The 25,037-nt window shown below is 35.6% G+C and overlaps 1 protein-coding gene and 1 pseudogene across 1 annotated transcript in view; one reads left to right on the top strand and one right to left on the bottom strand.

Moving 5' to 3' along the window:
- ME1 (malic enzyme 1) overlaps positions 1-25,037 on the bottom strand; it is a 225,237-nt gene that overhangs the window by 159,961 nt on the left and 40,239 nt on the right. The window contains exon 3 of the mRNA XM_038002209.2: positions 23,925-24,074. Coding sequence (XP_037858137.2) covers positions 23,925-24,074 — 150 coding nt within the window. The remainder of the gene's footprint in view (positions 1-23,924; positions 24,075-25,037) is intronic.
- LOC103240015 (glyceraldehyde-3-phosphate dehydrogenase pseudogene) lies at positions 17,835-18,988 on the top strand (annotated as a pseudogene).

Below are 25,037 nucleotides of genomic sequence, written 5' to 3'. Positions count from 1 at the left end.
ATGAGAATGGAATGTTTATCCATTTGTTTGTGTCCTCTCTTATTTCCTTGAGCGATGGTTTGTAGTTCTCCTTAAAGAGGTCCTTCACATCCCTTGTTAGCTGTATTCCTAGGTATTTTATTCTCTTTGTAGCGATTGTGAATGGGAGTTCATTCATGTTTGGCTCTTCTCTTGTCTATTTTTGGTGTATGGGAATGCTTGTGATTTTTGCATACTGATTTGGTATCCTGAGACTTTGCTGCAGTTACTTATCAGCTTAGGGAGCTTTTGGGCTGAGACCTTGGGGTTTTCTAGATATAGGATCATGTCATCTGCAAACAGAGACAGTTTGACTTCCTCTTTTCTTATTTGAATACCTTTTATTTTTTTCTCTTACCTGATTGCCCTGGCCAGAACTTCCAATACTATGTTGAATAGGAGTGGTTAGAGAGGGCATCCTTGTCTCGTGCCAGTTTTCAAAGGGAATGCTTCCAGATTTTGTGCATTCAGTATGATATTGGCTGTGGGTTTGTCATAAATGGTTGTTATTATTTTGAGATATGTTCCATCAACACCTAGTTTGTTGAGAGTTTTTAACATGAAGGGATGTTGCATTTTATCAAAGGCTTTTTCTGCATCTATTGAAATAATCATGTGGTTTCTGTCACTGTTTCTGTTTATGTGATGGATTACATCAGTTGAATTGTGTATGTTATTTCTAAATGCCCAACACCAGAAATTAATATATGCATACATACATACTTCCAAGTAATATAATACTTGGAACTGTTTCATACTTTCTAGTTCATAAATAACTTGTAGTTTCTGCTATATATTACACTGCTTTATTACAAATTAACAAATGAGAAACAATTACCTTGTTTTATATTTTATTTTTAAATAGATAAATCAATCTAATTATATCTGCATCATTTTAATCTTGACATTATGATTTTTATTAATCATGTAAACTGTGTTCTATAAATTATTTCTCAGTGGTGTTTATAATATTTAAAAAAAAGGGCCGGGGCTGAGCATGATGGCTCATGCCTGTAATCCCAACACTTTGGGAGCCTGAGGCAGGTGAATCGCCTGAGGTCAGGAGTTCAAGACCAGCCTGGGAAACATGGTGAAACCCCATCTCTACTAAAAATACAAAATTAGCTGGGTGTGGTAGCGCATGCCTGTGATTCTAGCTACTTGGGAGGCTGAGGCAGGAGAATCACTTGAACCTGGGAGGCAGAGGTTGTGGTGAGCTGAGATTGTGCCATTGCACTTCAGCTGGGGCAACAAGAGCAAAACTCTGCCAAAAAAAAAATAAAAAGAGGCCGGGTACAGTAGCTCACACCTGTAATCCCAGCACTTTGGGAGGCCAAGGCAGGCAGATCCCCCAAGGCCAGGAATCCAAGACCAACCTGGCCAACATGGCAAAACTCCATCTCTATCAAAAATAAAAAAAAATTAAAAAAAAAAAAGTTGGGTGTGGTGGCAGGGGCCTATAACCCCAGCTTCTTGGGCCACTGAGGCATGAGAATCACTTGAACTCAGGAGGCAGAGACTGCAGTGCACTGAGAATGCGCCACTGAACTCCAGCCCAGGCGACAGAACCAGACCCTATCTCCCAAAAAAAGAAAAAAAAAAAAATCAGAAAAGAAACATTAACAAATTTTGATTGAGAAATGAAGTCAGAATTTTTCTGGCAGAAAGTAAGTCTAATTCACCTGTAAGATTTGATAAAGAGGACTGTTTGGGCCAATGAGGTTACATGGCAAGTATTTTCCACTACGTCAATGAACCAAATCTGTAACTTCAAGTTTATGACAAAAGTGCAAGATACACACATTTTATATTGAAAAAGTTTATACTGTGGAAATGTATCAAAACTAACATTTTAATTTTCCCAACCCTTTATGAATATCTCAGATTAAATGACTTTAATGACTTTAAGTGAAAAAATAACAGATATTGGACCATTTAAAAAATCTTGGTAAAGACTTTTGGAGATAGTTTTCAGAAATTGAAAAAGTGATGATTATGATGATGGGGTAACAAATCTTTTTGCAATTGAAGTGGCTTCTAATTCTTTGCTTTCAACAATTTTGAAAGAAAATATAATCTAGTTGTCAATTGGTACATCAATTCAAAATAAGTTTCCGTAATATATATCTATGTGTTTTTTGGCACATGACTTGGAAAAAGTTCTAAGAATTAAATGACATTGCTAAACAAAACTCTTTGACATTTAGTAATAAGAAAGAAAAATATAACTTTCTATCAATAATGTCTTTTCAGAAAGAGGAATGATAATCATCTGGCATTGATGAAATTACCAGTCACTCTCAAACATGCAATTGCACGTTTGAGAGCATAGTTTTTGGAAATACTTAAATTTAACCCAATATTTGGCAGCATACTGGCAATCAAAATAATTTAACCTTTTAAACTCCCAAATATATAATATAATAACTTAATTTAAAAGGGAGAGGTACTAGGTTGGTAAATAATTATTTGAAAAAAATGTATGAAGCCTTTGGGATCTCAGTCTTCAGATTCCCTCAAGATCTTGCTAATTAACTATGTTCACAGCTGGGAAGGCAACAGGATTGGTGTTTAGAAAGTATTTTTTTAAAAATAAAGACTCTAATTATGGTTTTAGTTTCTGATCTTTTTTTTCCATTTAAACTAAAATAAAATAAATTACTAGTGGTTTCAAATAAATTTAAAAAGGTTTGAGGCAATAGTTAATAAAGTCACAGATTCAGTAAAATCATGAAATTATTCAAACCATAGAAAAATGAGAGGAACCACAGAGATCCAGAAGACAGGCAAGATTTACTCTGTTTTCTCTGAGCTGCAGTAAGGTGCCCCATACCTGGGAGGAGGAAGAAAGTGTGACACTCTGCTAAAGTGGGGCAGATTTCTTTTTAAAGGACACGAGCCCTCCACTGAGCCTAGGAGGAACTCAACGGCTAAGAGCTATCTAAAATGTGGGTTTGCAAGGCTCATTCATTAAAAATAATTAATAGAATAGGGGGGTGGGGAAAAGACAGGAAAAAGATAGTCTAAAGAAAACTACTATAATTGAGCATAAAATACTATATACGCAAAGTTCAGCAGGAAAAACTGAATTAGTTCTCAATTCTAGCAAGAGGGAAAGAAGAAAAAAGGCATTTTTTTGATTTTGAGAGGAATTTATCAAATGGGTCTTTATATAAAGCACATTGAACAACATAGTAGACATTGTTTCTAACCACTGTTTCAATGAAAGATGTAAAAGAATTTTCTCTATTTGGTATTATTTTTCTCATATAGACCCTGACAAAAACTAGATACAATGAAAGTTACAAATGCCTGTAAATCAGGTTGAATGAGTCAGAAATAATCTTTGCCAAAAACAGTTTGCTATATTGTTAAAGTATCAAACTAGAAGGTATATTCTCTATTCAGATATTTACATTTGTCCATTGATTGGAGAAGACAGCAGAAGGAAGATTTTCTCTTTCTTCTTCTTCTTTTTTTTTCAATTCAATGTGGCAGTTAGCAGATAGTTGAACAACAGAAATCCTTCATATAACTCTCCAACTGACTGAACTGGCTTAATACATAAATGAGAATTTCAGCAACTTTTTAATCTGTTTTCCAACCACAAGGAGTTCTTCCCACCATAGTCATTGGTGGTTTTCTCTGGGTACAAACTAAAGAAGACTGCCCTCTGGGATTGCTTGAGGTTTTTGTTTTGTTTCGTTTTGGTTTTTTAGCATGTACCTCATTTCCAAATAAAAGCAAGAAGAAAACAGTTCAATATATTCTTTGGCATTGCTCATAATAGTGACTTTCTTATTATACAAGCACTCTAATTACTTCCTTATTTTTGACACTAAAAAATGAATTTCATTGGTGTAACTTTTCACCTTTTTTTAATATAATTTATTTATTATTATTATACTTTAAGTTGTAGGGTACATGTGCATAACGTGCAGGTTTGTTACATATGTATACTTGTGCCATGTTGGTGTGCTGCACCCATCAACTCGTCATTTACATCAGGTATAACTCCCAATGCAATCCCTCCCCCCTCCCCCCTCCCCATGATAGACCCCGGTGTGTGATGTTCCAATAAACTCTGTGTTCTATTTTGTTACATGAGAAATAATGGAACATAATAAAGAAACCATATTACCATCTCTAAGACTTTAACAGTCACATGTTAGGAATGTCTTATAACTGCAAGATAAGTCACAAATTAAATTTGGTAAAGAAATAATCTTTGCAAAAAGAAGTCCATAACATCAGTATCATATTTATCTTACTAGAAAAATTAGTGAGCTCATCTGCTCATGTGAAAAAGAAAGAACTCCCCAATAATAAAATAGATTGTTTTCTGGGTGAGGACTTTCTTGAGAAACTTTACATAGTTTAAATTACTGCTTAGATTTAACACTTTCCACCTGTCTTCAGAAATACTTTTATTTCCTTTAAGGTACTAAATATGATATACTAGTCATGAGGCAGAATAACCTAATAGCTTCCTTTGCATTCTATGAATACTTGTAAACACTGTTTTTAGTAATTTTTATATCAATCTTGATTGGTTAGTGTCTTAGAAATATCTTCATTAACAATATTTATAATACATAATTTACATTTGCTTGATTTTTTGAAATCCAGTCCTTAAAATTATAATTTTAGTTGATGAGTCAGATGACATCCATCCTTTTCCATTATTATATATTACTAAATACATGTTATAACATTACAACCAATTATGTTCCAATGATAATTTCCATAATCACGTGTCAAACTAAGTTTCAATACTTAGAAAAAGGAACTTCTGCTTTATAAGAAAGAATTTGATATTTGAGAACTTTAGGTACATTTGAATGTTAGATAAATCAGTTCTATATACCTATATACCTATATACAGTTTTAAGTTCTATATACCTCTTGTCAAAAGAAAGGTTTAAGAGGGAACATTTTACTTAAAGTAACAATACTGATTTTACAGAAGAGGAAACTAAAGTTCAGATGAGACATTTAGTAAGAAGAAATGGAGGGATTCAAACCAACCCTCTTCAGGTCCAAAGCACATACGAGGCTGGCAATGTTTGTCTTGCTTTATTGCCCACTTACTCACTTAACAAAAATTGCTAATTCTACTAAGTTCAGGGGTAGAGCTGAAAGATACAGAGTTGCGACCCTAAAGAAAAAAAAAAATCAGTAGATAGAAAAGAAAGTCAGTTACTACACCGTCAATATGATTTAGATTGTGAAAATGCCCAGGGGATTTCGAGGGCATTCAACTTGCGGTAGGGACCTGAGTGGAAGAAACAGGAAAGAGATGACAGAGACGCAGGCAAAGGAGTCAGATTACAAAAATCCTTGAATATCATGCTAAAGAGTTTGAATTGTATCATGGGGGGAAATGAGGAGCCATTCAGTTATTTTAGTTAGGAGAATGACATAATTAGATACATCTTTTTGAAAATCCACTCTCTTTTGATAGTTTTCAAGGGTAAATACACAGTAGTAGTCCAGGAAAGAAACAAGAAGAACCTAGCTAAAAAAAGTGGCAATGAGGATTGAAAGGACAAAAAAGACTCGACAGATAATTAAGGGGTACAATTTCTAATGCTCAAAAAGGGAAAGGAAGGGGAAAAAATCCTGAATATCTCTGAGGTGTTTGGTTTAGACAACTGAATGAATGATGTTGCACCCTACAACGTTAGAAACCATGGGAGCCTGGGATGTTAGGCTGGGGAGTGGGTCGGTGGACGTAGTTGCTTTCCACACAAGGCGAGCTACTTAATAGTTGAAAATATGAGTAATAATCTTAGGAAAAGAAATCTAGGCTACAGATATTAACTTGGAAATTCTTCAGTTACATGTGACTAAGAGAATATACAGAATAAAAAAAAAATAGAACCCAGAATAAAACCTTAGCAAGTACTAACATTTTAGTGGGTGGAATGGATCACTGCAGTTAGTTGAACAGATTAAGAAGATAACTAAAGAAATAACTAAAGAAAGAAAATGTATTAGATTTAGTTCATGGAAATAAAATGTTGAACCAATGAATTCATGGGGGACATGGAGAGAAATATCTGAGATAAGGAGGATAAGGCTGCAGAGTGTTTACATTCTTGTAACTGCAGGAGTGAGAGGAGCCAAAAACACAGCTGGAACGAAACACTGAGGAGCAGAAGGCCCAGCTGAAATTGAACTGTGCAGGCAGAATTATAGCACTCCACCCCCACGCGAATAATATTTTAATTAAAAAATAGGTGCACGGAAATGAAATGAATAATACTTACTGGCTGCATAGAACATGATCTAACTGACTCTTCTGGGAGGGTAAGAAAGGATTGGTCCAGGATGAATTTGTGCAGTGAGCAAAGGACAAGATAGTGAGGAGATTGACTTGGGCTATAAATAAAATGAACTATATTAAGCCTGAAAGCTTGAGATTTTTTTTTTTTTTTTGAGATGGGATCTCGCCCTGTTGTTGCCCAGGCTGGAGTGCAGTGGCAAAATCTCGGCTCACTGCAAGCTTGAGAAATTCTTATGTACAGGAGACCTTCTTATCTCCAGCTGATGTATTTAGAGTCTGTGTATATACCTAGGTGCTGTGTATCCATATCATATCCCTATCACCTCACCTACCTATAGGCATCAATACAGGACTACAAGACTGTGGAATTATTCCCAAGTGAACTGGTTGCTGCTACTGGCAACTCTATTAGCTTACAGCTTTTCTTGATTTCTTTGCTCTATATCCTACGAGGATCAAGTGCATTCAAAGCAATTAGGATTGGAAAGGGATCCAATACTGCAAGTCTTCTTAGTGCTCTTTCCATTCCATTCTAGCTCTCATTTTTAACATTGTATCCACATGGTAGCCAGAGTAATCTTTTAAAACTTTAGTTAGATGCTGTAGTTCCTCTACTTCAAATATTCAATGGCTTTTTAAATGGATTAAGCACTATAATGAAACTCTACTATGACACCACACACCCTGCATGAGACTGCTGTCTACCTCAAACTTCATCTCATGCCACCTCCCCACTCCCAGATCTTTTGAACATGCTATTCCCTCAGGCTCAAAGGTTCTTCCTTTCCTTTCCCTCCCTCCCTCCCTCCTTTCCTTCCCTTCCTTCCTTTCCTTTTCTTTTCCTTCCCTCCCTCCTTCCTTCCTTCCTTCCTTCCTTCCTTCCTTCCTTCCTTCCTTCCTTTCTTTCTTCCTTCCTTCCTTCCTTCTTTCCTTCCTTCCTTCCTTTTTCTTTTCCTTCCTTCCTTCCTTCCTTCCTTCCTTCCTTCCTTCCTTCCTTCCTTCCTTCCTTCCTTCCTTCCTTCCTTTCTTTCTTTCTCTTTCTCTCTTTCTTTCTTTCTTTCTTTCTTTCTTTCTTTCTTTCTTTCTTTCTTTCTTTCTTTCTTTCTTTCTTTCTTTCTCTCTCTCTCTCTCTCTTTTTCTTTCTTTCTTTCTCTCTTTCTCTCTCTCTCTTTCTTTCTTTCTTTTTTTCCTGATTTTCACAAGCTGCTTCCTTATCCTTCAACTGGCAGCCTAAATATTACCTCCTCAGAGGTACATCCCTAACTACACTGTGAAAGGAAATCCCCTGTTACTGTTTCTCACTGTCCTCTGTTCATTTCCTTCATAACACAAACAGTACTCATGTATTTCTTTGTTCACTTGAATATTACCTGTAAATTCCACACATGCAGAAATTAAGTCTTTATTTACCTAATCTCAATGCTTAGTGAAGTGCCTGGCATGCAGTGGACACTCAATAGATTTCTGATAATGGAAGGAAGGAGAAAGGAAATAATAAACATAGTCAATAATTTAAAAGACTATAAAAGATGGCAGAGTTGGGAAGAAAACAAAGCAAGAACCTTCTGGAAGAACTGAATGGTCAATAACATAATCTGACAATTTCTAAAATTAGGTTTAAATGTTAAATTACTACAATTAGTCCAGTCAGTATTAGGAACTTCTACAAGTGAAACCCTAGTAGAGTCATATTCCTAAGAAACATCTGCTAGAATTAAGCTCCTCTGAAAAGCAATATATGAAACTCTTCACACGTAAACATCCCCATATTTGAGAAAATAATCTTAATTAACAAGCATAATATATCATTTTACCTTTTGAAATTCAGAACACATACTAATAGGGAAAGGTCCAGGAAGCTACAGGATAGAGTGCAGCTTCTTTGAACAACTCACAGTCGAGTTGAAAAACATAATCAATCTAAGATAAGAAGACCCGAGACTGGTCTAGGAATACGTATTGGCTATTTTCATGTGTCACCCTAGCTAGGCATAGTACCCAGATGTTTGATCAAACATTCTGAATGCTTCCATGAAGGTAGTTTTTAGATGATACTAATATTTAAATCAGTAGATTCTGGATAAAACAGATTACCCTCCACAATGTGTATGGGCCTCATCCAATCAGCTGAAACCTTATTAGAAAAGACTGACCTCCCCTGAAGAAGAAGAAATTCTACCAGCAGACTGTCTTCAGACTCAAATTGCAGATTTTAGACTTGCCAGCCTCCACAATCTCATGGAACAATTCCTTAAAATGTATACACACATACATATACACACATATACATACATACACACACACATATATATACTATTGGTTTTGCTTCTCTGGAGGACTCTTACTAATGCAGAGGATTAGGAGAAAGAAAACAAGTTCAAGTGCCAACTCTGGCATTTACTACCTGGTAATACTTTCCTTAGAATGATTGTTTTCCATTATAAAATGAGCAGATTTTGGAAATCAACAAATAGCAAATGTTACTGACTCAGTCTCTACATATCACAGCTCAACTATTGTTTCCAAATAAAAGTGGACTCAAAATGTACACAAAATAATTTTATATAACTTCTTCTTCATTTATTCACTTTAAAACTAGTAGAAGCACCCAATCAATTAAGTATAAATCGACTATTGTTCTGATAAACTCCAAAGTACTTTCCATGGTAAAAAGCACTGGAAAGAATCCTAAGGTAACACTGATTTCATCAGGCAGATGGCATTTATTTGGCACATTTACAATAAAAATGATCGTATTTAAAGAGGGAAATAATATACTTGCACATTTTCAGCTTTCAAAATAAATTACCTCATTTCATAGTGAAAATGTTTTATTTAACAAGGCAGCACTATTTTTGTAAAATATGTAAAATATGATACTCCCCAAATTATTATGAATGCCATTAATTCAGCCACCAATCATATTAAGATAAGGGTTTATACTGTTAAATGAGAAACTTCTTTGCTTAGAAAAAAATAAAATTTGATAACTTTAAGGATATATTTTAAGCAGATAATATTTAATTTGGAATCCTTCTATCAACTATTTTATAAATTTTACCATAGCAAAAATAAAATATTATTATAAAATATACAATAAAACATATAGTATTGAGTTAAAATTGACAATTTGCTGCATCCATGTTGCTGCAAAGTACATGACTTCATTCTTTTTATGGCTGTGTAGTATTCCATGTGTATATGACCACATTTTCTTTATCCAGTCCACAGATGGTGGGCATCTAGGTTGATTCCATGTCTTTGCTTTTGTGAATAATGCTGCAATGAACATACAAGTGCATGTGTCTTTTTGGCCGAATGGTTTATTTTCCTTTGGGTATATACCCAATAATGGAATTGCTGGGTTGAATGGTAGTTCAGTTTTAAGTTATTTGAGAAATCTCCAAACTGCTTTCTACAGTGACTAAAATAATTTACATTCCCACCAGCAGTGTATAAGCATTTCTTTTCTTTGTAATCTCACCAACATCTGATTTTTAAAAAATTTTTAATAATAGTCATTGTGACTGGTATGAGATGGTATCTCATTGTGGTTTTGATTTGCACTTCTCACTGATGCTGAACATTTTTTCACGTCTTCTTTTGAGAAGTGTCTGTGATGTTTTTTGCCCACTTTTTAGTGGGATTGTTTGTTTTTTGCTTGTAAATTTAAGTTCCTTATATTACTAGATTCTGGATATTAGAGCTTTGCCAGATGCATAGTTTGTGAATATTTTTTCCCATTTGGTAGGCTGTCTGTTTATTCTTGTAATAATTTCTTTTGCTGTGCAGAATCTTTAATAAGGGTCCTTTTTTTGTTTTGGTTGCAATTGCTTTTGGGGACTTAGTCATAAATTATTTGCCAAGGCCAATGTCCAGAATGGTATTTCTTTTTTTTTCTTTTTTTCTTTTTTTTTTGAGATGGAGTCTTGCTCTTTGTCATCAGGCTGGAGTGCAGCGGCGCAATCTTAGCTCACTGCAAGCTCCGTCTCCTGGGTTCAAGTGATTCTCCTGCCTCAGCCTCCCAAGTAGCTGGGACTACAGGCGCCCGCCACCACACCTGGCTAATTTTGTGTATTTTTGTAGAATCAGGGTTTCACCACATTGGTCAGGATGATCTCTATCTCTTGAACTTGTGATCCACCCGCCTTGGCCTCCCAAAGTACTGGGATTACAGGTGTGAGCTACCTTGCCTGGTCCAGAATGGTATTTCTTAAGGTTTCTTCTAGGTTTTTATAGTTTTAGGTTTTACATTTAAGTCTTCAATCTATCTTGAGTTAATTGTGAAAGGAATGGGTTCTGTTTCAATATTCTACATATTGGTAGCCAGTTACTGTAGCACCATTATTGAATAGGGAGTTCTTTCTCCATTGTTTGTTATCGTTGACTTTGTCAAAAATGGCATGGTTGAGGGTATGTGTCTTTACATCTCATCTAGTAATTTAAGTTCTACATTCTGAGGCTATGCCATGCAAGCATACACTTTCTTATATATAAAAATCTTTCAAATAATTGACGGCTTAACTTTCAAGTCTTTCCTTTTAGGCTAAACATTCCTATTTCCACCGTTTCTCATACAACAAGTTTTCAATAACTGTCACTGCTATTGTCACTTTCTCGGATATCAATGACACTTCAAAACCATGGTATGCAAAACTAAATACACTATTCCAGAAGTGATTTGGGTAGGGGATGCAAAGTGATATAAGAACTATGCCTCCTTTTAAAAAATTCTTTATTTTGGGTAAAGAGGAATGAGATTTATAATCTTCCTTAAAAATAAATACCCTTCTAAAAGATGAGGAAATAACGCTCAAATTAATAGACTTGCATAAATATCACCTGAGATAAAACTTGGCAATTTTTCTTAATTCTCCATATGCTATGTGTAAACTTAAGTCAGAACACCTGAATGTACCACACAGATTGTTGAAAAGTTATTTTTGGATCCTAAACTAAATTTCCATTCAAGTTTTCCACATGTAAAATCTCTAGATGAATATGGAGACCCGATGAACTGTTACTTTATATTTTTAATGGCATTTTACAGTAAAAGATAAGTTTCACTGCATTGCTAAAAAGATTTATATGTCTATGCACAAATTTAGACAACTCTTAGATCTTGATGTAAAGAACTGATGTTTGAAACATGTCTACATTTTTTCCATTCTCCAAATTTTTCCTCATTAAGGCAATGCTTAGGAAAGAAGATAGTTTGGTATTTTAAACTACTACTGGGCACTCGCTGAATTTCCAGTACTTAAGATATATGATACTCTACCTCACTCCTATTTAGCACAAGTCGTATATACATTTTCATAAAAATAACTTTTATTCTGCTTGGAAAAAATAATTAGTTTAAATTCATAGTTTAAGAAATCATCTATATCTCTATAATAAATAAAAATCAACTTTTAATAAATAATTATCTTTAACTATAAAATCAACTGAGGTAACAGTTAAGACTTGAACTAGTCCAGACATTCCATCTGACTTGTTTCACATCTTTGAAAAAAATTACACCAAGTATTTCTTTTTCTCATACCTTAAAGTAGGGTTAAGCCAGTTTCAAGGGAAATGAGATAAATGGACAAAATAATATTACAGAATAAGTATAAATCAAAATCAAAGGCTTATTACCATAGATAAGTAGTGAAAATGTTATTAATATTTAACATTAAAATGGTCACTTTTCTGGAAGCATTAAAAGCTAGCTGCCCTCTTAAACATCAACTATTTGATGTTTAAGAGAACTTCTAGAAATGCAAACAATTATAACACAGTAAAAAATAAAAGTCACATACTAAAACAGAACTATAAGCCAAAAATATTCCCTGGTTCTCAAAAGTTTCCTAGATATTTCTAAAGATTCTAAAGTAGTTTAATTTTAAAAAGGCAAATCCAATTAAGAATAGTTCTGGTTCACCTGGGCAGCTCTAGTATCCCGGACTACCTAAAGGTTTAGGACCACCTCTCACCTCTTCCCAGAAATTCCCGTTCTGGTCCATGAAAAAAAAGCTAGCTCCACGTATCTCAGCGTATAAGGACCTAGGACCGTAAGGCATGTCTACTAACCACTGGGTACTGAATCACCTGACAGTTTACATTATAATTGTCAAATAACAAGTAGAATAGCATTAAACTATTGAAAGTTCCTGCAACAGACTGAATGTGTCCCCCAAAATTAATGTATTTTGAAATCCTGACCCCCAATATGATGGTATTAGGAGATGGGGCCTTTGGGAGGTGATTTAGGTCATATGATTAGTGCCCTTTATAAAAGGGACCCCAGAGAGCTCTTTGCTTTCTGCAACGTGAGGAAACAACAGGAAGCTGGCAGTCTGCAACCCAGAAGAGGGTCCTTACTGGAACACAACCATGCTGACACCCTGCTTTCAGACTTCCCAGCCTCCCCAGAACTGGAGAAATGCATTTCTGTCACTGTTAAGTACCCAGTTTATCGTAGTGTATTATAGCAGCCCAAATTGACGAAGACAGTGCCACAGTCTTATTTCAAACATTAGAATTTTAATTTGCAGTTATTAAAACTGGCTGTGAAACCATGTTTCTTTTCCATAAAAAACTTAGGCTCATTTTACAATCACTGAGTTATTGAAGTACTTATAGCTTAATCAAGGAAAATTACCATACTATACAGTATATCATTAAAATAGATATACGAAAAAAGCCAGGTAGATTTAAAACTAGAGAAAATTTATAAAGCAAGAACAATATGAAAGTTTCATTCTATTAATCTCTCCTTTGATAGCATACTTATAATCTGTACTATAAAATGAGAACATTTTTTGGTTAAAGGAATATTAGATTTGGGAAGGTTTCTTTCTACATTTATTCTTTTTAAGCTTTTTTTCTTGCTGCTATTTCACAAATCAAATATCAATTAAAACTGACACCCTCATCATATGAGACAACACTATTGGCTATACATCTGCAGAAACTGTATGTTTCCATATAAGTAAACATTATTTAGACTCTCATATTTGTATACATCTCCATTTCTAATCATGGTCATGATGGCATACTAGACATACTTCCTCACATGAAATTACATATTAAGTAATAATATGTAAGCTTAGTCCCCACAATTTAAATAACGAATACTCTACTTCAAGTCCTTTTGGGATTCTAAAGGAAAAAAGTATAAAAATGTATTATTAAATGAAGAAAAAATACTTTAATATTTTGTTTTGGCTGATTTTAGTATTTCCTTTTATGCATTTTTCAAAGAATCTTATATGAAGACATATAGGAACATAATAGAACATCTTATTGACTAAATCTTTTTAACAATTACACTTGTTGATAATCTGTGACATTGCCAAACTCAGAACAGATACCATTCGCGCAGCATATATAATATGCAAGTTAAAATGTTAGGATGTTTTAAGTACATCATCTACTAAGTTCCAGGTCCATATATTTAATTGACTATTAGACCCTTCTACCTGGAAGTCCAAAAGACATTTAAAATTTAGCATGTCCCGAAAATAAACTCAACTCTCCCCTCCCCTCCCATCCCATCCCCTCCCCTTCCCTCCTTTCCTCCCTCCCTCCCTTTCTCTCTCTTTCTTTTCACAAGATCTCATTCTATCCCACAGGCTAGAAAGAGTGCAGTGGTGTAATCACAGCTCACTGCAGCCTCAACATCCCAGGCTCAAGCAATCCTCCCACCTCAGCCTCCTGAGTAGCTGGACCATAGCACGCACCACCACACCAGTTGATTTTTGTATTTTTTGTAAAGACGGGGTTTCACCATGTTGTCCAGGCTGGTCTTGAACTCTTAAACTAAACTGATCCATCTACCTTCGCCCCTCAAAGTACTGGGATTACAGGCATGCACTACTACATCTGGCCCCCCAAATGAACTTTCTGTCTCTCTCAAATATTCCAATATTCTGAAATTGGGTACATGATACCATAATCTATATGATCATCAAGAAACCTGAGAGTTCAAATAATACCAGTAACAATAACCACCATTTGAGAATATCTACTTTGTGCCAATAATTAGGCTATATATACTACTTTATTAAATCTAATTCTCGCCATCCAAAAAACTCACAAAATGGGTTATCAGTCTGAGAAACTTTGCTGTAAAGAATCCTGTTTGATTTCATTTAATTCCGTTTTTCTCCAATTAATTCGAGCACTGAATACTTTTTTCATCATAATTTTTTGGTGAACCAAAAGTACTGATCTAATCGAACTCTGGAAAATGCTTTTTTAAAGAAGACTATCCCCAGCAAACTGTTGTTTTAGCCCATTCAGTTTGCCAAAATCAAATTAGTGGTGCCCTGTATATGGATGAGTGAATGAAGCCAGGTATGGTGGTAATCCCAGCACTCTGGGAGGCCAAGATGGGTGGATCTCTTGAGCCCAGAAGTTCGAGACCAGCCTGGGCAACATGGTGAAACTCTGTCTCTGCTAAAAAAAAATACAAAAAAATAGCTGGGCATGGTGGCGCATGCCTGTAATCCTAGCTAGTTGGGAGGCTGAGGCAGGAGAATCACTTGAATCCAGTAAAAAGAGGTTGCAGTGAGCTGAGACTATGCCACTACACTCCAGCCTGGGTGACAGAGTAAGACTCCTTCTCAAAAGTAAAACAATAATAATAATATTTCATGTCCTCACAGTCTGATTCCTTAGACTGTGTCCAATTTCTTTAATATCTATTATTTATGATAATTTGCCTGTCAGAATAATATGCTTAAACAGTAGGAGAAATAAAGAATATATGAATACTTTACATTTTTTTCTGTGTGAGTGAATGAATAAAGTAATTCTAAATTACAATTTCTCTGAGATAGCAAACAACGTATATTAACTGAACACCAACCAGGCATTAAATCTAAATAGCATGAGAAATACAAGAATAATTTATAAAATATGATCCCTTTTCTCTAGAATCTTACAATCCAGTTGAGACAAAATGAATGGTAAAATACCAAAACAAGAGATCAAGCATATTTTGATAGAACATTAGGAATATCAAAAGTAGAAACATGAGTAATTGCCAAATACATGGTATAATAATATGTAGCTAATCAGAACTCAAAAAAGAGGGAGATAAATGTTAGAAAATGCAGTGTAAAAATACAGTAGGTAGAAATATTTCCAAAGAAATTACATGAATCTGCTTTAGCTATCCATTACATATAGCTGCATTATCAATTTGCACAAAACTTTTCTTTAAAAAAAAAGTTTCACAACATACAGGTAACTTAAGTAACATAGGAAGCTCAGCAGTCTGCAAAAATAAAAAAAAAAAAAATTGTCTCTAGCTTCCAAAAATCACACGTCTATATACAAACTAACCACAATTAGGCACACTGACATAAGCAGACTGCACTACCAAATACTGGAAATTCTGCAAGAATTAAAATGATTTGGGCACATGGGAACAAGACAATCCAAGCAAGCCCAAAAATACTCTTAAAAATGATTATCTATGACATCTGAAAAACCCACACAAAGTATCTATGCCAAAAAGAAGATAAATTCCCCACAAAACCAATAAATGAATATCCCAGCAGTCATTTGGAAAAAAAATAGAAATAGTGTTATTCATACAAGAATTTATTTTGGGATACCTACCCAGATTTTAATGCCATATTCAAAATAAAAAAAAATCTATCCACAGAAAAGTATCACAGCATTAAGACATATACTTAAAAGTGTGATCAAAAGATATATCTTTTTTTAACTATGTTAAGCTCAGTACTTGAAGTACTATTAACCCTTAATTTTCACTATGTTCCTAAAGTGCTACCACCAAAACCATACACAGTATTAATAGAATTAGGGGTATAATTCTCTTCTTCACTTTCTGAATGTCTTAAAATACCTGCTGTTGTAGTAGATAAGGTTTACTAGACATTTTTCCATTTTGGCTTAAAAATAAAATTCATCTATATGCTAATGGAAGATCCATCATTCACAGCATTCACACATCCACAATTCCCTTTCTAATTAAATACAACATTTAAATTTATGCCACATAACACAATTTCAAATAGGATTTTTTTATAATTACAGGAGAAGCCATAATTATTTTACTGCAAAACTTCAAAATCATCAAACATTCAATAAAATATACACACTAAATTGCAATATGACAGAAAACTGTCATGAAGAGGTCATACAGAAATGGACTTAGAAACTTTGCTTTCTCTGGTAGTAAAGCATTCCTTACTTAAATTTCAAATATTACAGAAAAGTTGAAAGAATAATACAATAAATACTTCCACCTAGATTCAACATTTATATGCATTTTGCCACAAATGCTTTCCTACCTCTACCCTCTTCCCCATTTCTTCCTCTCCCCTTCCCCAGCCACCCATTTCTCTCTATATATATGCGTATATACATACATAAAAAAATATACTTATATAAGTTTATATATATGTAAACATATTTATTTCTAAGAAAGCCCCCGTAATCAAATACATTAGTATTTCTACAGAAAAACAAATGATAGTAAGTGAGATAGACTATTATAGTCTTACAAATCCAGTTTACTGCTGGACTTAGACTTATAAGACTATATATAGTCTTTGGTACTGCTGCCAATGATTTCAGATAAGATCAGGTTTTGTTCCAAATGAGATTTTTTTACTGTCTTGATTTTGAAAGTTTTGGAATTTAAAAGTAAGGATAAGATGTGGCAGACTGTAGTATTACTCCCAATTTACAAACGAGGAAACTGAAGCACAGAAAAGTTAAATACCTTATACCAGACTACAACAAGAGGCAAAACCAGTAAGTGAAAATAGGCTACCCACTCCAGAGCCCATACTTTCAATCACTACTCTAGGAAGCTTTCAGTCCAGTAGAAAGTCCTTGTGACTGTCCACATTTTTATCCAGAATTTGGATTTTAAAACTTACCCCTAATTCCATTATTACCCTCCTAATCTGAGCCACTCTCATCTCTCACTGGGTTTACTGTAATAGTCTCCTAACAAGGGTCCCTGATTCTTCTCTTGCTCTAGTCTATTCTCAACACAGCAACCAGAATGTTCTTTTTAAAAATATTAGATCATGTCATGTAACTGTGTAAGACCATTTACGGCTTTTCATTTAGCTAACAGTAAAAGCCAATGTTCTTCCAAAGAGCCTACAGGAAGCCCTAAGACCTATACCCACTCATTGGCCTACCTCTGTGAACTCATCTCCTACTCTCCCTCTCTCTCACTTCACTTCAGACACAGTGGTCTCCATGCTGCTCCTGGTCTCCAGGCATGTTCCCACTGAAGGCCTTGGCATTGGCTGTTCCTTCCATCTGGCATGTTTCCACTCCTATCTTTGTGACTTCCTCCCTAACTCCTCCAATATCATCTTCCAATGAGACCTACACTGTCCACTCTATGTAAAATTACAACTGCCTCCTGCAAAGCAACTGACACTCCTGATCCCCCTTTTCCTGTTCTCTTTCTCCATAACACTTACCACCTTCAAACATTCTAGGCAATTTATTTATTTTATATGTTTGTCTCTTCTTCTTTTGGAATATATGCACACTAAAGTATCCTAAGCCTGAGAAAACCATCTAATATAGTAAAAGCTCTCAAAAAATACTCGCTGCGGCTCTCTGCTCCTCCCATTCGACAGACAGCTGCATCTTCTCGTGCACTGCCAGCTGCATCCCTGAGATACCATGGTGAAGGTGAAGACTGCAGTCAACGGATTTGGTTATACTGGGTACCTGGTCACCAGGGCTGTTTTAAACTCTAGTAAAGTTGATATTGTCGCCATCAATGATCCCTTCATTGACCTCAACAACACCGTCTACATGTTCCAGTATAATTCCACCTATGGCAAATTCCATGGCACTGTCAAGGCTGAGAACGGGAAGCTTGTCATCAGTGGAAATCCCATCACTATCTTCCAGGAGCAAGATCCCTCCAAAATAAAATGGGGTGATGCTGGCACTGAGTACATCATGGAGTCCACTGGCGTCTTCACTACCATGAAGAAGCTGGGGCTCACTTGCAGGGAGGAGCTAAAATGGTCATCATCTCTGCACCCTCTGCTGATGCCCCCGTGTTCGTGATGGGTGTGAACCATGAGAAATATGACAACAGCCTCAAGATCATCAGCAATGCCTCCTGCACCACCAACTGCTTATCGCCCCTGGCCAAGGGCATCCATGACAACTTTGGTATCGTGGAAGGACTCATGACCACAGTCCACACCATCGCTGCCACCCAGAAGACTGTGGATGACTCCTATGGGAAACTGTGGCGTGATGGCCACAGGGCCCTCCAGAACATCATCCCTACCTCTACTGGTGCTGCCAAGGCTGTGGGCAAGGTCATCCCTGAGCTAAACAGGAAGCTCACTGGCATGGCCTTCCATGTCCCCACTGCCAACACATCATTGGTGGACCTGACCTGCCATCTGGAAAAACCTGCCAAATATGATGACGTCAAGAAGGTGGTGAAGCAGGCATCAGAGGGTCCCCTCAAAGGCATCCTGGGCTACACTGAGCACCAGGTTGTCTCCTCCGACTTCAAAAGTGACATCCACTCTTCCACCTTCGATGTGGGGGTTGGCATTGCCCTCAACGACCACTTTGTCAAGCTCATTTCCTGGTATAACAATGAATTTGGCTGTAGCAACAGGGTGGTGGACCTCTGCCCACACGGCTTCCAAGGAGTAAGACCCCCAGACCACCAGCTTCAGTGAGAGCATGACAGGAAGAGACCAGCCCTCACTGCTGGGGAGTCCCTGCCATACTCAGTCCCCCACCACACTGAGAATCTCCCCCCCTCAAAGCTTCCATGCAGACCCCCTAAAAGGGAGGAGCCGAGGGAGCCCCACCTTGTCATGTACCATCAATAAAATTCCCTGTGCTTAGCCAAAAACAAAACAAAACAAAACAAAACAAAAAACCTTGTTGCTATTGAGATTTCTATCGACTTCAACCCAAATACTTCATTTGATTCAAGTTCTTCTACATTTCTTATCATTGTTAGTACTTAGTATCTCACCGAAACAGAATTTCAGTAAACATCCTTGAATTTAAAACAGCTTTTTATTATGCTCGTATTAAGATTCTTTATATAGAAATATATTTTTGGACATGCACAGATGTTTATGATACATTACTCAGAGAAGACAGTAAGGCAAGAAATAGTTTGTATAGTATGATCTCTTCATCTATAAGGAAAATACTGTAGGTTTCTTGCCTATAGTAAGGCAAGAAATAGTTTATATAGTATGATTCCTTCATCTATAAGGAAAATAGTATGTATTGTGTCTGTCAGGGTTTTTTGGTATGATGACATTAGGCATTTTTAAGTTTCTTCCTTCTGAATATTTGTTTCATTATTTTTTCAATATGAATATCTAATCATTTGTATATTTAAAATAATATGCTTATATACCCAGAAAACAACTACTTGCAATATAGTTAACAGTAAATTCTAACTCCTGTTCTTCCATGAAAAAAAATTTAGTCACTGTTAATGTAACTATTATATAAACATAATATGGATATGTGCTATTAATGTAGTTTAGTATGCAGATCGATGGAAGAAATAAGACCTATTGTATATTTCAAAACAGCTAGAAGATAATCTGAATTTTTCCAGCATAAGGAAAAGATAAATATTTAAGCTGATAGATATCCCAATTACACTGTTTGATCTTTACAAATTATATGAATATATCAAATTATCACATATATCCCCAAAATATGTATACCTAATATGTATCAGTTGAAAAAATTTAATGTCATTTAGATCATCTATAGATACTTGTCTAATTATTCTCTTTATACAAAGGGATGATGTGTCCAACTCTTTTCTTTATACAAACGGTAATGCAGCACAGCATGATAAATATTATCACTATATCAATATAGCTACATGACATCCACATTCAATATTGCTTTCAGATAATACCTCTGAAATATTCCTTTTAAGGACAGTACTTTCGATAGCTTTTGTGTTTGTGGTATATACTTTAAACATTTCTTTTTTATCTTTAAATTCAGAGCCAAAAGTAGCAAAAACATATTCAACTTGAACTTTTGTCATTGCTGTTGTTAAAAGTATTAATATTTATTTATTTCAAATGTTTCTTGTTTCAAAAAGTATTGAAACTAATATAATGAATAAGTAGTGCTAGAAAAATTGTGTTCTATATTTTAGGCATCTCAAAGGCATCTACTATTTTATTTAAGGGAAAGAACAAAAGAGCTCCTTTAAGATCATTTAATTTTGACTCAATTTAGAAAGTAATATTCTCATTTCAGAAAAATTTGGAATCTTTGTTTTAACCTGTAAAAATATATATAATAGGGGTAATTAGCATATCAAAGGCAAGCTTAATTATGATCAATATTACTTTTTTTTTTTTTTTGAGACAGATTCTCACTCTGTCACCCAGGAGTGCAGTGGCAATCTCAGCTCACTGAAGCTTCTGCCTCCTGTATTCAAGCAATTCTCCTACCTCAGACTCCGTAGTATCTGGAATTACAGGTGATCACCACTACGCTCAGCAATTTTTGTATTTTTAGTAGAGATGGGGTTTCACCATATTGGCCAGGCTGGTCTCGAACTCCTGACCTCAGGTGATCTGCCTGCCTCGGCCTCCCAAAGTTCTGGAATTACAGGTATGAGTCACCATGCCCAGCCAATCACTTTCTTTCAAAACAAAAAAGAAATTCATTTACTATCTGTAAAAGGGAACCCAAATTGATTTGGAAATATTTTCTATTATCTTAATTTTTGTTTTTGTTTTTGTTTTTTGAGATAGTCTTGCTCTGTTGCCAGGCTAGAGTGCAGTGGCGTGATCTCGGCTCACTGCAACCCCACTTCACAGGTTCAAGCGATTCTCCTCCCTCAGCCTCCTGAGTAGCTGGGACTACAGGCACATGCCACCATGCCCAGCTAATTTTTGTATTTCTAGTAGAGATAGAGTTTCACCATGTTGGCCAGGATGGTCTTGACCTCTTGACCTCGTGATCCGCCTGCCTCAGCCTCCCAAAGTGCTAGGATTACAGGTATGAGTCACTGCGCCTGGCCAAATCTTAAATCTAGAGAGAAAATTTGGTACTAGAAGTCCTAGACAGAGTAATTAGGCAAGCAAAGAAAAAAAAAAAAAGGCATCCATATTAGAAAGGAAGAAGTTAAATGGTCTCTGTTTGCAGACAATATAGAAAACCCTAAAAACTCCAACAAAAAACTGTAACAACTAATACATTCAGGAAAGTTCCATGATACAAAATCAACATATAAAAGTCAGCAATGTTTCTAATACACTAACTATAAACTATCCAAAAATATCAAAAAAGCAATCCCATTAATAATAGCTACCAGGGCTGGGTGTAGTGGCTCATGCCTGTAATCCCGGCACTTTGGGAGGCTGAGGCGGGTGGATCACTTGAGGCCAACAGTTTGAGACCAGCCTGGCCAACGTGGTGAAACCCCATCTTTATTAAAAATACAAAAATTAGTTGGATGTGGTGGTGCGCACCTGTAATCCCAGCTGCTCAGGAGGCTGAGCCATGAGAATCACCTGAACCCAGGACGCAAAGGTTGCAGTGAGCCAAGATCATGTCACTACACTGCAGACAGAGTAAGATTGTCTCAAGACAATAATAATAATAATGATAGCCACCAAAAAAACAAAATACTTAGGAGTAAATTTAACCAAAGAGGTGAAATATCTGTATGCAGAAAACTACAAAACATGATAAAAAAAATTTAAGAAGACACAAATAAATGGAAAGATATTCCATTTCATGGATTGGCAGAATTAATATTGTTAAAATGACCACACTACCCAAAGAGATCTACAGATTCAGTACAATCCCTATCAGAGCTCCAATGACATTTTTTCACAGAAATATAAAAAAAAATCAAAAAATTCATATGAACCACAAAAGACCCCAAATATCCAAAGCAATCTTAGGCAAAAAGAACAAACCTAGAGGTATCATACTACCTGATTTCAAAATATACTGTAAGTTATGGTAATCACAACAGCATGGTACCAGTATAAAAAAAAAAAAAAAAAAAACACAGACCAATGAAAGAGAATTGAGAGCCCAGAATGAAGCAGAATAGAGAGCCCAGAAATAAGTCCATGAATTTACAGTCAATTGATTTTTTACAAAAGTGAAATGGAGAAAGAATAGTCTCTTCATTAAATGGTGATGGGAAAACTGGTTTTCCAAATGCCAGAAGAATGAAATTAGACCCTTACTTCACACCATATTTTTTTTAAAAAAGTCAACTCAATAGGTAAAGAAAAATGTAAGACTTGAAACTATAAAACTACCACAAGAAAATTTAGGGGAAAAGCCTCATGATATTGGTCTGGGCAGTGATGTTTTTAGATACGACCCCAGGGGCATAGGCAAAAGCAAAAATAGACAAATGGAATTGTAATAAACTAAAAAGCTCAGCACTACAGTCAGTCAACAGAGTGAAGAGACAACCTATGGAATAGGAGAGAATATTTGTGACCATACATCTCATAAGGTATGAATTCAAAATATATAAGGAACTCAAATAACTCAATAACAAGAAAACAAATAACCTGTTTTTAAAATGAGCAAAATACCAGAATAGACAGTTCTCAAAAGAGGATATATAAATGACCTACAGGTATATGAAAAGTTGCTCAACATCACTAATCATCAGAGAAATTGAAATTAAAAGCACAGTGAGATATCACCTCACACTTGTTAGAACAGCTATTATCAAAAAGATGAACAATAAGTATTGGCGAGAAACCTGAGAAAAGGAAACTCTTATTCACTGTTCAGTGGGAATGTACACTAGTAAATCTATTATGCAAAACAGTATGGAAGCTCCTCAAAAAATTAAGAATAGAACTACCATATGATCTAGTAATAACACTACTGGGTACGTATCCAAACGAAATGAAATCAGTATGTCTAGGAGATATCTGTACTCCCATGTTCACTGCAGCATTATTCACAATGGCCAAGATATGGGATCAAGGTAAGAGTCCATCAACAGATGAATGAATAAAGAAAATGTGATACATATACACTTTATGATACCACTCAGCCTTAAAGAAGAAAGAAATTCTGTCATTGCAACAATACGGCGAACCTTTAGGATATTCTCTTAAGTGAAATAAGCCAGACATAGAAAGACAAATACACATGATCTTACATGTGGAACCTAATAATAGTCAAACTCATAGCAGCAGAGAGAAGAATGGGTTACCACAGGATAGGAGAAAGGTGCGGGGAAAGGGTTGCAGGATTAGGGAAATGCTGGTGAAAAGGATACAAAATTTCAGTTAAACAGGAGGAATGAGTTCAAGACATCTATTGTACCACATGGTAACTATTGCTAAGGATAATTTACTACATATGTGAAAACTGCTAAGATTTTAGCATACTCACCACAAATGAATGATATGAATGTGAAATAATACATATGCTAATAAGTTTGATTTTATACACATTTCAAAACATCCTCTGTACATCATAAATACATGCAATTTTATTGTCAGATTTAAAATAATAATAATGAATTTTAAATTACTGCAAAAAAACTTACAAAAATAAATAAAGACACAAGTTGCATTTAAAATAAAAGCTGACATACCTTGGCTTCCGAAACACCAAACTATATTGTTGGCAAGCCAGACCCACAGTGGGAGTATAAACAATAGGCATGAATTTCTCAACGTCAGATGTTAGCACTTTATAAAAGAGTTTTTCATTTCTATCTTGGAGATCCATTAAGAGAAGATACCTGTAAAAATGGGACATAATTAGATCTACATCCCATAAAGTCATGAAATAGCTACTTAGAAATCTAACTAAATATTTTCAACCAAGTATAAAGTACATTTAGGTTACATAGAAAACATCTGATTTAAAAAGACTTAAATATTATTTTCTTTTTCTTTAAGACGGAGTCTCGGCCAGGCTCAGTGGCTTATGCCTGTAATCCCAGCACCTTGGGAGGTTGAGGTGGGTGGACCACGAAGTCAGGAGTTTAAGACCAGCCTGGCCAACATGGTGAAACCCCGTCTGTCTCTACTAAATACAAAAATGACTGGGCATGGTGGCTCACGCCCATAATCCCAGCACTTTGGGAGGCAGAGGCGGGTCGATAACGAGGTCAGGAGTTCAAGACCAGCCTGGCCAACATGGGTATCTCCTGAGTAGCTAGGATTACAAGCACACCACCATACATGGCTGATTTTTTTTTTTTTTTTTTTTTTTGAGACAGAGTCTCGCTCTGTTGCCTGGGCTGGAGTGCAGTGGCACGATCTTGGCTCACTGCAACCTTTGTCTTCCTGGTTCAAGCATTTTCTCCTGCCTCAGCCTCCCAAGTAGCTGGGACTACAGGCGCACACCACCAACCCCGGCTAATTTTTTTTGTATTTTTAGTAGACACAGAGTTTCAACATGTTGGCCAGGCTGGTCTTGAACTCCTGACCTCAAGCGCTCTGCCTGCCTCGGCCTCCCAGATTGCTAGGATTACAGGCATGAACCACCACGCCCAGACAAGAAATATTTTTAAATATCTTAAATATCTCAAAGAATAAAGAACCATAATTACTTTACCATAAAGAAAGAAACTTAATTACTATCGTGTAAACATTAAAATCATTGCTGAAATAGCACAGTTTTATTTAATACTTGAAGAGACTTTATCCCTATTTTAAAAGAGATGAAAATATCACTGTAGATTTAGTTTAATATTAAC

The sequence above is a fragment of the Chlorocebus sabaeus genome, chromosome 13 (genome assembly GCF_047675955.1).
Source record: "Chlorocebus sabaeus isolate Y175 chromosome 13, mChlSab1.0.hap1, whole genome shotgun sequence".
Taxonomy (NCBI): domain Eukaryota; kingdom Metazoa; phylum Chordata; class Mammalia; order Primates; family Cercopithecidae; genus Chlorocebus; species Chlorocebus sabaeus.
The sequence above is the reverse complement of the archived record's forward strand: the minus strand, read 5'-3'. Positions and strand labels throughout refer to the sequence as shown.